At 37.5% G+C, this 17111-nt stretch overlaps 2 protein-coding genes across 2 annotated transcripts; one reads left to right on the top strand and one right to left on the bottom strand.

The window, feature by feature from the left end:
• The first annotated feature begins 88 nt into the window (after positions 1-88).
• Positions 89-8836, top strand: LOC107037076 (protein amnionless-like). Its single transcript, XM_015255405.2, has 6 exons — positions 89-1028; positions 2602-2918; positions 3960-4095; positions 4212-4452; positions 5038-5191; positions 8156-8836. The coding sequence occupies exons 1-6, from the start codon at positions 750-752 to the stop codon at positions 8475-8477; spliced, it is 1449 nt and encodes a 482-aa protein (XP_015110891.1). The 5' UTR covers positions 89-749; the 3' UTR covers positions 8478-8836.
• A 443-nt stretch (positions 8837-9279) lies between these two features.
• On the bottom strand, positions 9280-14826 carry LOC107037117 (methionine--tRNA ligase, mitochondrial). Its single transcript, XM_015255496.2, has 7 exons — positions 14513-14826; positions 13111-13746; positions 12896-13000; positions 12549-12823; positions 12013-12480; positions 11146-11380; positions 9280-10120 (listed from the first exon to the last, which is right to left on the bottom strand). The coding sequence occupies exons 1-7, from the start codon at positions 14736-14738 to the stop codon at positions 9561-9563; spliced, it is 2505 nt and encodes an 834-aa protein (XP_015110982.2). The 5' UTR covers positions 14739-14826; the 3' UTR covers positions 9280-9560.
• Positions 14827-17111: the final 2285 nt, after the last annotated feature.

Here is a 17111-nt window from a genome sequence, read left to right as displayed (position 1 = left end):
AAATTCCTCAACTCTATTTTTTCAGTTTTTTTATTGATTTTTTTAATGAAAAGAGAAGAAAAATAAAGTGGAACAACTTAGAAAATTGTATAGAAAAATGAAATTCTACACATTTTTCACTGAAATAATTTCCATTTGATATTTTCTATGGAATTCTCCAACACTATAAAATTTTTCCGTGCGTGGAATAAATTTTCGTTTTAGATCTTTTTTGGAAAAATATCCTGACATCTGAGGGAGATACAGAAATTTGTGTGAAGGTTTTTTTTGTAGAGTGAACTGAGATCTACAAAGCAATCCTCATTGTAATTTCGCTGTTCCGCAGATGCTGAGATATTCACAAAACACTGGCATTCACCATTTCACTACTGAAATGTTCTTCCCTGTATGTTTGAAAATACCACAAAATTACGGAATGCGAAAATTATTTATCACTTAAGGGGTTATTCCCTTGTCCTAGATAACCGAAGATAAATGTATATTGCACATTAATGTGAAAAATAAAATACCTCAAAATGGTAATAATTTTTTGTCAGAATAAAATAAACCAAAAATGATAAAATTGTCTGTCCCATCAGTTCCATTATTTTTCAATTTTCTTTTATTTTTCTCGGTTTATCCCCGTATCTGGGTATACAGATAGGGGTATTCCATAGGGACTCCAGTGGCACGGAAACGCCTACTGTGGGCAGTAATGCGGGATCATCCCGTCAGTTCAAATGTACATGTAGTGGAATAAATCTTGAAAAATGCGACTTTTAGTTTTATTCATTTTTGCGGGAGAATTTTGCGTACGTAAAGGAGATTCTTGGAGATTAGGGGATCGAAAAGTCTGGCTTCCGGACTTGGAATTCATGACTAAGGGTAATTGGATTAGTGATAAAGTGCCAACAAAAAATAGTAGAATTAAATTTCCGTTGGAGATTCAACATTCCGTGGGCCTACCCTTGACTGGTGATTTTGCTTTTTCGGGGATTGAGTTGCCACACGATGGCTCACTCCTTCTTCCTCTCAATGGCGGCTTGCAGGTGAGCATTCTACTGACTGAATCTCTTTTTCAGCCTTTGAACAAACAGAACTCACTTCAATCATGTCCTAACCCCCAAAAACACATCTATTCAAGTTCATTATCAGAATTCAGTGCAAAATCTAGTTAACCGAATCCGAAGGGATTCTTTTGACTGATAAAGAGCCCTAAGAGGTAAAAAAAAGTACTAAAATGCGTGGAGACCTTTGCGCCATGAATTCTCAGCCAAAAGAGGATGAAAGAAGCTGAAGGATAGCTCGAAAAAATTGTTCACTTTCTAAGAACTGAATAAAACCGATTAATGGTGATTTGAAGAGAACAAAGAATTTCAAGAATTGTTTAAAAATACGAGGTGTTTGATAACTGCATCGCCATCTTGCTTGGATTCCCCCTCCCTGTCGGAAGGAGCTTTAAAGATGGGGGCGCTCTCGCCGCGTATTTTCAAATCTGTCTCAAAATTATTCATCCCCTTCAGAACATTCCCACCACGCTTCATCCCGTTTCTACAAGAAGAACAAATTTTCCAAACCATCTTTCAGAATTTTCCGTCTCCTTTTGGCTAAGAACACTGATAGAATGATTCATTTATTCCAAACGAAATTCGTTAACTATTAACGAATGGTAGAGTTGAATATGACCAAATGAATATTCGTTAATAGTTAACGAATGGTTCACTTGAATGGCGAAAGTCAAGTCAAACAAGGCTCCTCAAATATACATTCGTTAACTATTAACGAATGAACATTTGGTGGGACCGAATAGACCCTAACCTCCAACCAAAATCCATTCGTTAACAATAACTAATCCGTTCTATCAGTGAACTCATCGCGCGAAGTCGTCCCCGTATTTCAGTATTTTTTTTGCGCCGGAAGCGTCTCAATAAAATTTAGGGAAACGTCTAGCTGACTGAGCCCAAGAGAGAAGCATTCTATCGAAAGCCCTACCAGCACTTACCATCACCCGGGGTTCGCGACGGGGACGCGGCTGGTATGAACCCCACAACGCCCCAATAATATAAACGGTGTTTCTTTTTTTTCCTGGGCTGCTATTAATGAATTTAAACCTCTTTGAGACATCTCATATTATATGATAGATCCCGACGGCGGTGGCTGGTGGTTAGAGTGTGGGATTGGCATGCGGGAGACCCGGGTTCGATCTCCGCTTGGGGCGGCCAAAATTTGTGACACTCTAAATCTCACGGTTTCATTGTCGAGCGGGAGTCTCGCAAGAGACGACTGTACCTGGGCAGGTTTTTCCCTCAAATGCGTTTTTTTCTTGTCCTTCGGTGAATGCGGTACGGGGGGTTGGGGGTGGGAAGGGAACAAATCGTAAAGACCCGAAAGGGTATACGAGAAGAAAATTTTTTTTTATATGATGAATACTCATATAGATCTACGGGTGTCCCCAAACGTCACCTTTCCTTCTGAAGGCATGTTAATTTAAATATTAAATTTATCAAGGTATTAAAATTAAAATGATAATGATCAAAAATCGAATAATTTATTCAATCACGAGGTCATTCCAAAAACGCCGATATCTTTAAATTCATTAATGTAATTCAATGAAACGTCTAGTTGACCGAACCCAAAGGGAAAGGTAATAAGAATAACAACCCTGAAATATTCGAGTGGAAGTGGAAGGGTCCGTTCTCGTGGGTCGATCCGGAAAATTGGAGTGGATCAAATAAAGCTGTTCCCCATTTGGAGAAAATTCCTTGCGGCAGAGACATGGTCATTCTGCCGAGTTACAATCGCTCATTGAGTATCAAATTACCCACCGTTGATGTCAATGTGAAGGAAGTTAAAATTGGAAAGGGAGCCCCGTTGGAGTCGTGGGACTGGCAGGAGGTCATGAGGGGGAGAGAATTCACGAATAGCCACTGGAGTGTCAAGTAAAAGTTTCATTTTTATTCTCATTTTTATCTACATGCGCGAAAAAATTTCGTAGAAAAACTTAGCGAATTTCATAACAAATTATGTTGAATTTCTATTGAATTTCTATAGAGAATTCTTCAGCTTGACTGCCTGTCAAGAAGACTTGATGGAAAATGTCCGATAGAAATTCCTCGACATGAATTTTCCAAGTTTATTTTCACTCTTTCTTCCCTTTTCATTGAAAAAATCGAACAAAAACACTCGGAACATTCCGAGTCGGGGAATTTCTATAAAAAGCATCTCAATAGAATTAAATAACCAAGATATCTCTTTCTAATTGTTCATCGCACGGAGAGAAATGTTCAGTAAAAATTACGCAACTCACAATTCACTCACCGATTACGGAATCGACTCAGAAAATTTAAGTGACGGTATCGTAATTTTTCACAGGAGATTCAGATAAAAATTACGGAACGCTCCGGAGAAATTCCGTAACAGTTCCGTAAAATTTCCGACAACCACATTTCGCTCCGGAATTCTGGAAAAGATACGTAATTTTTATTGGATATTTCTCTCCGTGTGAGAAATTGGTTTTTCTCAAAAATTACTTGAGCGATTGAACTAAAACTTCACCCAGAAATGCCCTCAAACAAAGTATTAAAAATAATAAGAAATTATGGAATTAAACAGGCTGTTCTAGTGCTCTAGGGATATAGTTAATTGGTTCGATAGATATTATCGTGAGGAATATTTTGAACTAAAAAAATTTAATTCAGTCACCTAGTTTTTGAGAAATTGAGAAAAAACGATTTTTGAGAAATTACTCTATCTCAAAAACTATTTGACCGATTGGGTTAACATTTGACGCAGAAATTCTCTCGAAGCAATATCAATTATGGGACAAAATTTCACGTTTTTAGCTTCAACTTCACTCTTTTTTCTGTGAACATTTATAAATTCCGTATTACGGAAAAGATACGTATTTTTTATTGAATATTTCTCTCCCTGCGACTATTGAAAAACAGTCATATGAAAATGGACACATTGAACTCATTCAGATACAGCGGATCGCCTTACTGTGACAAATGTTTATGTCGTCACAACACCAACATTAACGACCTGATGAACGAAATCTGCGAAATTGAGAGACCAAGATGTTTGAGCCAAGAGATTGCCTGTTCATACCCAATCGGAGTGAGTTATCTCCAGCGATCGATGGAATTCATTATTAAAACAATATTTCCTCAGCTCCATTGTTAATGGAAATTTAATAACATTGATAATAATGCAGTTAATTGGTACTAATGAAGGTGGAGGGACATTGTTGCTCTTACTGCGGCGGCCAACTCTCCCTGAGCGTTAATCACGCGACCTTTCCACTGTCGAAATTAAATGAAATTACAAATGAGGCATTGAAAAGCTATGATGATATATCTCATCATGTCAGAGTGACGCTGAATGAAAATGTAGAAGTTCTCGTCACCGAGAATGGCGTTTACACGGGGATAAAAAGTGCCGAAGCCGTTGATACACTTCAGAGAGTTTTTGCAGGTATGATTGGTTATCGGAGAAATTCTATTCTTTTTAAAGGAATAATTGTAGATGACGTACAAATGTGGTTTTCTTTTTCTTCTCTAGTTTTTATTTCAATTTAGCATGAGGAAATGTGTGATATTACTGAAGAAATTCGCTCGGTTATTCGAATGGAACATTAATATTTTGACTACTGAGGATATCCAATAGTACATTTCGTCATTCGTACATTCGTCAACATATATTTTACGAGAAAATACTGTTTTATAGAAAATTCCCTTGTTATTATAAATAAATAATGGAAATCGATTTTGATGAGAGAGGTCATAGTATTCAAGAATGTGAATTTTTCAACTATTTAAAATTTTTTTTAATGTCCTCAAACACTTGAAAATTGAATAGAAAAATTCAGGCCTTCTAAATTTGAATTGACTCAAGTGATTGAAGTGTACATCCTTCATTATTGATTAATTTTGCAGTGAAGTGATCAAAATGAAGGAAAAAAATACGTTAAAAAAAACATTTTGCCACCGAATTAACTTTAATAAAAGCTATGCTGTTACGTTCCACAACTACGCTCGTAAATCGTTTCTATATCCGCAGAAAGAGGAATAAGCGTGTTGTCATACGCAGTGACGGGAGCACCACTGAAGGGCTCTGCCCTTGCAACAGCTCTGGGCCCACTATTCGGTATTCCACTCGTGATAATTATTCTCATCCTCATAGCCATCCCATCCTTCGGATATTCGTACAGAGAGTGAGTAATATTTTCTACAAAAATTTTGAAAAAACTAATCTGCAATAGATTTAACTATTGAACTTGCATGAAGCTCAATTTTTTCTAATTTCCTTATTCGAACATTCCTCATAACATATGGATAGCTGAACGGTAAAAATTATGGAGAAATCTTCCCAAGATGTCTTATGATAATCAATTGAACATCATTCGTTTTCGAGACCAATTTTTCGATCATGGCGTCACGAAGGCGGTCAGGTAGCGCTTCATTGGTCAAGTGCGAAGAGAGTGGGGGGCAGTCGTCCCCCATTGGCCGAAGCGCACCTCAAGATTGGGTCCTGCGCTCGACCGTCGTGTGACGTCATCAGTGATTTCAAAGCGTTTGAAATCTTCGACTCTTTTAACAATTAATCATTAATTAATGAGCAATATTTCAAACGTTTGTGAATGAGAAATAAATTATTTAGCTTCCAAATTTGAGATTAGACAATGGAAAAAAATTCATGCAAGTTCGCCATTAATGCGTTACTAAAGGGATTCCCCTATTTTATGAAAAAATATAACCATAATTGTCCTCCCCCATTGGCCGAGGTGCACCTCAAGACTGGGTTAGGTCTGATCGAGCCATTCTGTGATTGGTCCTGCGCTCGACCGTCCGTGTGACGTCATCAGTGATTTCAAGGCGTTTGAAATCTTCGACTTTTAACAATTAATCATTAATTAATGAGCAATATTTCGAACGTTTGTGAATGAGGAATAAATTATTTAGCTTCCAAATTTGAGATTAGAAAATGGAAAAAAAATCATGCAAGTTCTCCATTAATGCGTTACTAAAGGGATTCCCCTATTTTATGGAAAAATATAATCATAATTGTCGTCCCCCATTGGCCGAGGTGCACCTCAAGACTGGGTTAGGTCTGATCGAGCCATTCTGTGATTGGTCCTGCGCTCGACCGTCCGTGTGACGTCATCAGTGATTTCAAGGCGTTTGAAATCTTCGACTTTTAACAATTAATCATTAATTAATGAGCAATATTTCAAACGTTTGTGAATGAGAAATAAATTATTTAGCTTCCAAATTTGAGATTAGACAATGGAAAAAAATTCATGCAAGTTCGCCATTAATGCGTTACTAAAGGGATTCCCCTATTTTATGGAAAAATATAACCATAATTGTCGTCCCCCATTGGCCGAGGTGCACCTCAAGACTGGGTTAGGTCTGCTCGAGCCATTCTGTGATTGGTCCTGCGCTCGACCGTCCGTGTGACGTCATCAGTGATTTCAAGGCGTTTGAAATCTTCGACTTTTAACAATTAATCATTAATTAATGAGCAATATTTCAAACGTTTGTGAATGAGAAATAAATTATTTAGCTTCCAAATTTGAGATTAGACAATGGAAAAAAATTCATGCAAGTTCGCCATTAATGCGTTACTAAAGGGATTCCCCTATTTTATGGAAAAATATCTTCCAGTCAATTAATTAACTCAATGATATGTAGTCCAGTGGCAACATCTGGCTTTAATATTTTGCTTCGAGACGAAAGATTAACTCTCCCACTGTTGCTCTCAGTAATATGTATAACAGTATTGCACAGTTGGACCACTTCATCCAGGTTGCGACCAGAGAAATGTGCAATTACTAGGGGTGGAAGAGAGGGAATGAGGAGAGGGCGGAGAGGGTGAATGGATGAGTGGGGTGGAATAGTTCGAGTGCCTGTGTTGCAATAGTTTCGGTATGTGAGAGTTTGCAGAGACGAGACCAGTGAACACCTGTTGTCGCTTAAATCCACAGGGCAAGTTTTCTTTTGCAAAGTGTTGAATAAAACACAGGTAGTGAGAGGAAAAAAATTGAATAGTTCTTGTTCAAAGGGGCTTGTTATTTCTGGGCAAGTGTCGGCAATTTGCGCATCCTTTAATCAATTAATGGACCACGAGATGGCTTATTAGAGAGCTGATTGGGGGACTATAATCACCTTGATGAAGTTCTTTTGAGATTTTGATTATTCGGAAATCTCTGGGGATTCCTGAGGGGAATTGAGGAACTTTGGGGTTTGATGATTGTCTCGCAAGGCCTTCATTACGCTTTACGGAAGAATTTTTGGAAAAAAATTGATATCCCGAAAATTGCGTGGGAAAACCCTACGCATTCGCTAGGAGATTCTATTGGATGGAACTTCCTAGTAGTTTTTGGCCAAGTGAAAAGGATTCTATAGATAAAATTAATACAATTGGATTTTTCTATGCAACTTATTCTATTAAGATATTTTCTGTAGAAATTCCTCGTCTCACGTTTTCTAAGTTTTTTTGATTGATTTTTTTTCAGTGAAAATAACAGAAAAATCGAGTGGAATAAAACGTAGAAATTCGTGGCGAAGAAATCCTATAGAAAATGTTTGAATAGAAAAAATTGTGTAGAAAGACGAAATTCTGCTGATTTTTTCTATAAAATATTTTCTATTAGACATTTTCTTAAAAAACGCACAGTAAACCTGCGGTTTTACTAATTCTTCAATATAGGATCGGCCAAGAGGAACAGAATTTTAAATAGAAGTCGAATGTTGGATGAACTCACCTGCAGTGGGGCAAAATGAAACAGTCGCATGTCAAGGAATACAAATTTTTTCATTAAATATTTTTTTTCATCACTTCATGTTTGTTAACTTTTTTTTATTCTTGGGAGTATCGATGAGAATAAGAATTTTCCATTCAGTACACTGAATTAATTGAAAAGAAAATGAAACAGCAAAATCCAACCCCCAGAGCAAGGCCCAGGGGGAGACCCAGAGGGAGAAAAGGGAAAATGAAATGAAAAAAGAAAAGTGTAATCGGCCTAATCTAATCTAAAAAAATTATATTCTCATCAGTACTCCTAACAATAAAAAAATTTGATAAAAAAAATTTTTGTTGCTTGAATTGCGTCAAATAGACGTTTGTCGGCTGCTTCATTTTGCCCCACTCGCCCCTATATTTTTTTATTTTTTAGAGTGTATTCCATTTTTCGAGCATCAATTCGCGAGGGAAGTCTGCCACACGACGATCCCGACAAAGAGGGAAATTTCGGATTCGCGAGGTTTGAGAATATACCAGAGGGTGAGGTGCAACTGGCAAGTGCAGTAATACCAGAGGACGACATGGACAGCGATGACGATGATTACGAGGACGGAAAGAGATTCGAGAACCCCTTGTACAGATCAAAGAGGAAGGGGCCAGTTGAGAAGATTATTGACATCGACGGACCTGTGAGCCTCGCCGAGCTAGCGGGGAAGGTCACTTCTCACGAGGATGCTAATATTGATTCTGATTGATAAACCTGCATTGAAAACGTCGATCACTCCACTTCTGCATGCAACAATGAAATTAATGCAGTTATTTTTAACTGGCGGTAATACATTCATGTTATTTAACGAAATTCCAACGTCCGACGAACGTTTCAGTCACGTGTATGAACAATGGGAGATTGTTTCAAAGGGCTCACGCTTTACGGAAATTTGATCGATTCAATGATAATCGGAATCGTTGATCGGAACAGTTCCCCTATCGTACTGACATTGACAATGTTTAAGACAATACCCTTTATTCCAGATCTCTCATTCAAAACAAGTGGACAATGGCATTTTGTTTTTGTTGCTAATAAATTAGCAATTTTATTTGCTTTCGAATGCGTTCTCTTTTCTTTCAATTCTTATTTTACTTTCTCTTCTTCTATTTTTTTTGTGTTGTAGTACTATCATCAATTGAAATGTCATTAAAATTCGGTTTCTTACGGATATTAATTCCTAATGCTTCTTCCAGCGTTCGAAAAGTTCGAGCCTTTCCAGAGGTGTTCTCTCGCGGCCACCCAACTGAACTATTATTATATTTATACTGAAAAGAATTTTTATTATCTCAAATGATTGATTTTTCAGTTTTATAATTATTACATTTTATTATTATTATTATTATTATTATTGTTCGTATTATTATTACAGGTATTATTATTAATAATAATAATACCTGTAATAATAATACCGGAAAATTTTGGATGAATTTTTATTATCTCAAATAATTGATTTTTCAGTTTTATAATTATTACATTTTATTATTATTATTAGTGTTATTATTGTTCGTATTATTATTACAGGTATTATTATTAATAATAATAATACCTGTACACACACTGAGAAAGCTCATGCGTCTCAGTGCGTGACTGCGCGTGTTTAACAACTCAAGGAGGTGTTAAACACGCACAGTTCTCCCTAAACTTCTCATTACCCTCGGAGGAAACAAAGCAGTAAGAATACAGTTGACATCAGCATGTATTCTCGATAAATTGAGTTCAAGAGAAAATTCATTTGCACGCGGCTGTTCCGCAAAAATGATTTTATTGAAAGCAATGTTACATAAAGGATTTACTTGATCCGCTTGAAGAATATCAGACTGTTGAGTCTCTTCTGCGCAAAACCTTCTGTAACTCTCCCACTCCTCGAGAATTCGGTGTTTCTCCATTGTCTGGAATCTGTGGGAATCTGGAGATGATAGAGAAGGTTCTCGGTGAGTCTGGGGATGATTGGGTGTAGAATGAGGGCACTGACTCTGGTAGACTCGAGTCCAAGTGCGAGGACAGCTTCGAGTTTATCCAGAGACGCATCGTCGTCGAGTCTGACAAGAGCCCAAGGCTTGTGATGCTCAATCATTTTATTGGCGCATCTCAGAGTCCCCATGACTGCGTCGACAACTTGATGGAAATTGTAGGCCTCGTAGGCTTCCTGGGCTAGTGCTGGCAGACAATGGAGACTCTCCACCAGGTTTTCAGCTTCTTCCGTACCTAAGACGTCTTTGTGGGACATCGAGGCCTCTGGGATGACTCCGCGAGGGTTCACAGCCCTCCCCATGCACCTGCTGAACAGATTTCCGAGGGTATCCGCCAGCTCTGCGTTGAGAATCTTTCGAATCTTCTCTTCGCTGTAATCTAGTTGACCACTGATATGAGTTTTTCAGTTTTTTTCTACTTCTGGGAGCACTGAGAGAAAAACAGCAGATTCGCAAACGAGTTTTACTTGTGCCAACAAAATCGTTTGTTGAAAATTATCAAGAAAAGGAGTTTTTCATTACAAAAATTTTCATTGCATTTTCATTTCAAAATTTTCGTCGCAGAAATAGATTTAGTCTTTTCAAAAAAATTTCTTCGATGCTCCCATACGTATTTTGCTTTCGGTAAATGGTCGTTTTATATGAAACGAAGGATAGTAGTTTGTCATTTCGACAATCACAATCGTGACTATTCAATAATCACGAACAAAAAATTAATTATTAAGGCCCGGCTCCATTATCTGCTGAACATTATGTTCCGTTTTCCAATTCACTACTGAATTAATATTGAGGCATGAGTCCAATAGAGGAGATATGAATAATGTATTATATTATCACCCTGGCATATGGCGGCCTATCAGTCGCCACCATGGGGGGAGGAAATACGAAATAATAAATCCTTTGGCAAAAATTTTGTAACATTTTCAAGAATTTTTTTATCACACCTTTACGATGAACTACTAGTCACTTACACCAATCTCCTTAAGGTACTTCCTCAGTCACTTATACCTGGTAGAAATTTCGCAATGTACTGAAGACGTAAAATTTGGATCATATTTTGCTGAGCACATTCAAAAACGATTCCCAAAATTTCAAGTATCGCTTGCACGCCAATTTTTAAGATATGCATCGTCAAAAATTGAAAAAACACAAAAATTGAGTGTTTGACGATTCATATCTCAAAAATTGGCGTTGAAAACACTTGAAATTTTGGGAATCGTTTTTGAATGTGCTCAACAACATACGATCAAAATTTTGCGTCTTCAGTACATTGCGAAATGTCTACCAGGTATAAGGGACTGAGGAAGTACCTTAATTGAAAATTGCACTGTTGGCCCAAACAAAACTTGTTTGAGAACTTGTTGGTTTGTTTGGTTTCTCTCTCAGTGAGGGGTTTTAACTCACTTGCATCACTGTGGGGCACAGCCTCTCGCAGGAGGAAGTACCTGAGACCATCGGGAGTGAATGTTTCTGCTGCTTTCGATGGTGCAACAACGTTCCCCTTAGATTTAGACATTTTTTCATTGTTCACTGTCCAGTGGGAGTGACACAGGAGAGTCCTCGGAGGCTCCATACCCGCTGCTATTAAAAATGCCGGCCAATACACTCCGTGGAACTTTAAAATGTCTTTACCAATCACCTGAAAATATTTTCATAATTATTATTTACGTGATAGAACAGTAAGACTCAATTTGCCTTAAAGTTGTTCAACGGAATTTATCAAAAGAATTATCTTAATTGAGCACGCATGAAAAGGTTCAATAGAAGACCTAGTCAATTGACTAGAAAAATCTTTTGAAATTCTACAGGAATTCTATGGGGTTTCAATAGGATTTCTATTGGAATTCAATTGAAGAATTCAACTTGTTTTTTGCGATTCTTTTGGAAATGCGATAAGAAAAGTCAATATGTTTTGGATTACTGTTCGAATTTGTCTCTTGAGATTTTTTCTATTCGAATTGTTGGGCCCAAATTTTTCACTAGATTTCGTTTTATTTTGCATTACAGAATCCGATTGGACGAAACTTAGAAAATTGATGGCCAAGCATTCTTATAGAAAAAATCTCAAGAGAACAATTCAACTATAAATTAAAAATCTATTCAGAATCAGCACAAAAAATGCAATTTTTCAATAGAATTCCAATATAAATCCTGTAGAAACCGCATAGAATTCCTATAGAATTCCAATAGAATTTTCTAGTGAATTCGCCAGGTTTTCTATTCATTTTTTTCACACGTGAGTTCAATAATTTCTTTGGATCAGCTTCGTACTTGAACTGTTGGAGGCCAGAATTTTTTATAATTATCCTCAGGATACCCCAGGACTGTTAAGTAATTGATCAAGGCATCCAGCCAGACATAAACAGTGTGGGAATCATCATTGGGGACTTTGACACCCCAGGGTGCTCTCGTTGCTGGCCTGGAGACACTGAGATCCTCGAGACACGCACCTTCCTCCACCCAGTTCGACAATATCCTGTGGTATTTCGCTGGCTGAACGGATTTCTCATTCCTCAACCAGTGTCTCAGGTCATCCTGAAATGAGCTCAACCGAAATTTGTAGTTCTCCTCCTCCATCCACTCCACAGGGTTTCCAGATGCTGAGGAGATTTTTATTGCGCTACCATCTGGTTTCTTGAGCTCCTCCAGCTCAGACGAGGGGACGAAGGCCTCGTCAGACATACAGTACCAGCCTGAGTATTTACCGAGGTAAATGTGACCAGAATTGTGTAAATTCGTCTGTAAAATTAATTTTATAAAACAGAAAAAATTTAAAATGTGAATGGAAATTAATAAAGACGACAAACCCAAAATTTGTGAACTCCCTCTTGATGTTCCTCATCAGTAGTTCTGATAAATTTCGAATATTCAACGTGAAAATCATCACACATTCCCCTGAACAACTGGGAAATCTCATAACAGTAGTTGTCTGGTGATAAATTCCTCGACATCGCAGCATTTCTGACTTTATTCCCATGCTCATCAGTTCCAGTGCTGAAAAATGTCTCACGCCCCAGCATTCTATTGTACCTAGCCACAGCATCAGCCATCGCAGCAGAGTATAAATGCCCGATATGTGGACCTACCATTAAAAAAAAATCTGTGATCAACCGAAATCCACAAAACTCTAATTGTCATCATGACTGAAATGTACCAGCATTCACGTAAAATATTGGGGTGCTAACGTACGCAGACATTCTCTCAAAACTCGAGTACAATCTCGTCTGCACTCTCATCCAGGGCTTCAGAAAAAATCCCACTAGAATTAAAAAAAAAGCAAAGATGAACTCCAAAGGAAGCAACGAAAAAATCAGTGAAATTTTCTAAACGTTTATTCACAGATCAACAGATTTATTTCATTACAGATTTACGATTTTTTATTTTCTGATTTAATTCCAGTAAACAAAGAGACACTCTCCATCTGGGAGATGAGGTCCATGTGTTTGAACTCATCAGGCCTCTCGTTAAAAGTCTTCAGCAATGCGAATCTCTCGTTCTCCTCTCCAGAGTAATACAACTGCAATTGATTAGCGAGACACTGTGCCTCCTGCACATTAATCGATTTAGTGTCAAACTGTCCCCTCATGAGTACCAGATTCTTCGAGTCCTTGAACTCGAGATAGTGGACAATGGTCATGCACTCAGGTGCATTCTCCTGATGAGTTTGGTACCAGAGTAGAGGTGTCATGTGCACCTCGGTGCCATAAAACTGAGTGAGAATGAATTCGTATCCATTTTCTCTGGGTAATGGGAGAATAAATGTTGGATACTTCATTGACACTTCGTACATGGCATTGAATCTCTCTGAATCCATTGCACCAGAGATACAGTCACGTTCTTTGTGATAGCTTAACCAAATATCTGTTATTTCATCCTTGCCTTTGTCCTCGAGTAATTCAGTCTTCATGACGTCAGACAGACGTGCCTGACTCCTCTGCATGCTTGGTTTCAGGGCTGGCTTGGCTGCTGCATCGTTTTTAAAGGCCTTCGCCCTCTCTTTTTTATCTGCAATCGAAATAGAGTAAAAGGAATGCAACTGCAGGAAATGACGGATGAAAAAGTTTAATAGAAAAACCTAGCGAATTCAGTGGACAATTTTATTGGATTTCTACTGAACTTTCTGTTAGTTTGAAGATATTCAGTAGAAAAATAGAATTCGATTTTTCTGTGTAACTTATCCTCTTGGGATATTTTCTACAAAATTTCCTCGACTCAAATTTTCTAAGTTTTTTTCATTACATTTTTCTTTTCTTCTTAACAATAAAATCAAATAAAAAAACTTGGAAAATTTGAGATGAGGAAATTCTACAGAAAATATCTCAATAGAATAAGTTATATAGAAAAATGGAATTCTATTGACTTTTCTATTGAATATTTTCCTCACTTCGAAGAACACTTTGAGTTCTTCCTCAATTTTTCATGTTTCAACAATATTATTCAATTTCTGAAATAGTATAGTCATGACTACGATTTCCAAAGTAAAAAAAAAACTCATTTTAACTTCCCGATTCGAAGGAAGTTATTGTAATCTGACCCCGAAAATTTGAGCCGAGGAAATTCTACATAAAATATCTCAATAGAATAAGTCATACAGAAAAATCTAATTCTATTGAATTCCTATTGAATATTTTCTATTGAACCTTTCAATAGAATCGGCCGAAAACTAATAGAAAGTTCAATAGAAATCCAATAGAATTTTCCAACGAACTCGCTAAATTTCTCTATTAACTTTTTTCGTGCATGATGGTAGAGTTGTTATTGTGAATTTTACCTTCATCCTTCCTCTGCTGCTCCTCAATTTTCGAAACGAATTCCTCTGGATTTGTCTCTTGGAGACGAGTGATGGCTGCAGCATACTTATCGAAGTACGGATTGTCCTTCAAGGACTCCAGTAATTTTTTAGCTCTCGCTGGGGTTGTCATTATGTTTCTCGACTGGTTTTTGTACACTTGAACTATTAAGTTTCTGGCTATTGGCAATCGGAAGAGATTTGCCATTTAAAATACTGTATTTCTTGGATTCAAACTTCAATAAAACCGGGGATACTGACTCAGGTTAGGGGACACATTGTTGTACAAGTTGATTGACCAGCTGATCATAGCACAATGCCTGCCTTATCGACTAGAGAGTGCATAGAATAATTCTGTCATCACTGATGGCAGGGTTGGGCATCTGTCGATAACCGCAATTTTTACATGACATTGTAAAAAATCCGTAATTTACGTAATAAATGTAAAAAACGTAAAAATCCAGTCGAAATTATCTTTTATCGTAAACCATGAACCTTCGCGACGATTATCACGTATGAAAAAATTCTATAGGATTTGCTATAGGATATCATATAGGATTTGCTATAGGATATCCTCTAGGATTTTCTATAGGATATCATATAGGATTTGTTATAGGATGCCCTATAGGATTTGCTATAGTATACCATATAGGATTTGCTATAGTATACCATATAGGATTTGCTATAGGATATCATATAGGATTTGCTATAGGATATCCTCTAGGATTTTCTATAGGATATCATATAGGATTTGTTATAGGATGTCCTACAGGATTTGCTATAGTATACCATATAGGATTTGCTATAGGATATCATATAGGATTTCCTACAGTATATCCTATAAGATTTGCTATAAGATTTGCTATAGGATTTGCTATAGGATTTCCTAAAAGCAAAATAAAAAATCTTCCTATAAAAAATAAAAATAAATCTTCCTATGGGAAATCCTATAGGAAAATCTATAGCAAATCGTACAGGAAATCCTATAGCAAATCTTATAGCAAATCCTATAGCAAATCTTATATGAAATCCTATAGGATTCCTGTAGGAAATCCTATAGCAAATCTTATAGAATATCCTCTATAGATATTTCGTATAGGATTTCCTATGGGAAATCCTATAGATATCTATAGATATTAAGGAAATATCTATAGATATCTATAGATATAGATAGAGGATATTCTATAAGATTTGCTATAGGATTTCCTACGGGAAATCCTATAGGAAATCCTAGACGAGTGATGGCTGCAGAGCATCACCCGTCAACCTATAGGATTTCCCATAGGAAATCCTATGGAGAATTCGAACATTTCCTATAGGATTTTTTAGATAGAATTTCCTATAGGATTTCCTGCAGGATTCCTTCTCAGGTTTTTCCTAACAGGCTTAAAATCGGCGGTTTATCTGTCCGCGGGCCATAATTTACTATTAAAACAAATAATATAATATCAGATGTTTTTTTCATAGTAGAGTCCCAGTCGATTTACTTCTCGTCTCCAGCCTTACCCACCGCACGTATGGCGCTTCCCTTCTCACCCGGCAATTACTCCCGCAGATACTCAAAACCCCTCGCTAAACCAACAACAGAAAAACCGAGAATCTCTCCTCTCATTCCCGCGAAGCTAGTGATAATGAATATCCGTCGGAAAGATAACGTCAGCAGTTCAAGTAATTGAAGTATGACTGGGCAATTTAACCCGAAGATAAGCCCTCCAGATATTCTGAAAACCACTAGTCGTAATGAGCTGAAGGAAATTGGAATATTCGGGTTTAATCAGAATTAATGAAGCCATCGATCGTCAACCTGGCTAATTGAAAAAACAAAATAGGGACCACTCTGAATGCGTGACGCAACTGCATTGCTGATGAGAGGAAAAACGCGTTCGATGTAGATAAACAAAAGCCCGTAAACCCAGCGATGTAGCAGTAACAAAAGAAAAATCAATTTGAGAGGGCATAAAACATTGAAACCCATAAATTCATCGTTATCACTCCCTCCCATAACAGAGGTCATTCTAACAAAATAGAAATGTTGAAGGCATAACATCAATGCAAAACTCACTGGTACATAAAGTATAGCCCTCGCATAGGCCGAAGAATAATGTAATGCGCAAATGCATAAAGTCTTGCATTATAAAGGGGCCACTGAGAAAAGGCGTTGAGGTGCATTGAAGTGAATAGTGCGATAAGAGCTGTCAGCATCGTCATCATCTACCGAAAAGGTACGGAGAGACGCGTCTTCAGCATCTCTGAAATACCCACTTGAAGACACAACCCAGGACTTAGTTGCACTCGTCACACTCACCCGCAATTTATCCCGATATTTAAAATGGATTAGTCCACCACTTGATACCCCAGCACTCACCGATCCCTCCATTGGGGGTTTTTCAGTTCTATCTGAGGATCTATTTTCCATCGTCTGGGGTGGGAGGGAGAAAACAGAGAAATCCTTTCAAATAGCTCTCTTTCAGAAAGAAATCAACTAGAGGATTAGGAGCACCTGACACCCAATGCTCGGGGGATAAAATAGAGTTTTAAATAGAGTGGACCTCGGGACTATTCACCGAAGGAATTCAATGAA

The sequence above is a fragment of the Diachasma alloeum genome, unplaced genomic scaffold, assembly GCF_001412515.2.
Source record: "Diachasma alloeum isolate Michigan unplaced genomic scaffold, Dall2.0 Dall_scaffold_00177, whole genome shotgun sequence".
Lineage (NCBI taxonomy): Eukaryota > Metazoa > Arthropoda > Insecta > Hymenoptera > Braconidae > Diachasma > Diachasma alloeum.
This window is presented reverse-complemented; position numbering and strand designations above follow the sequence as displayed.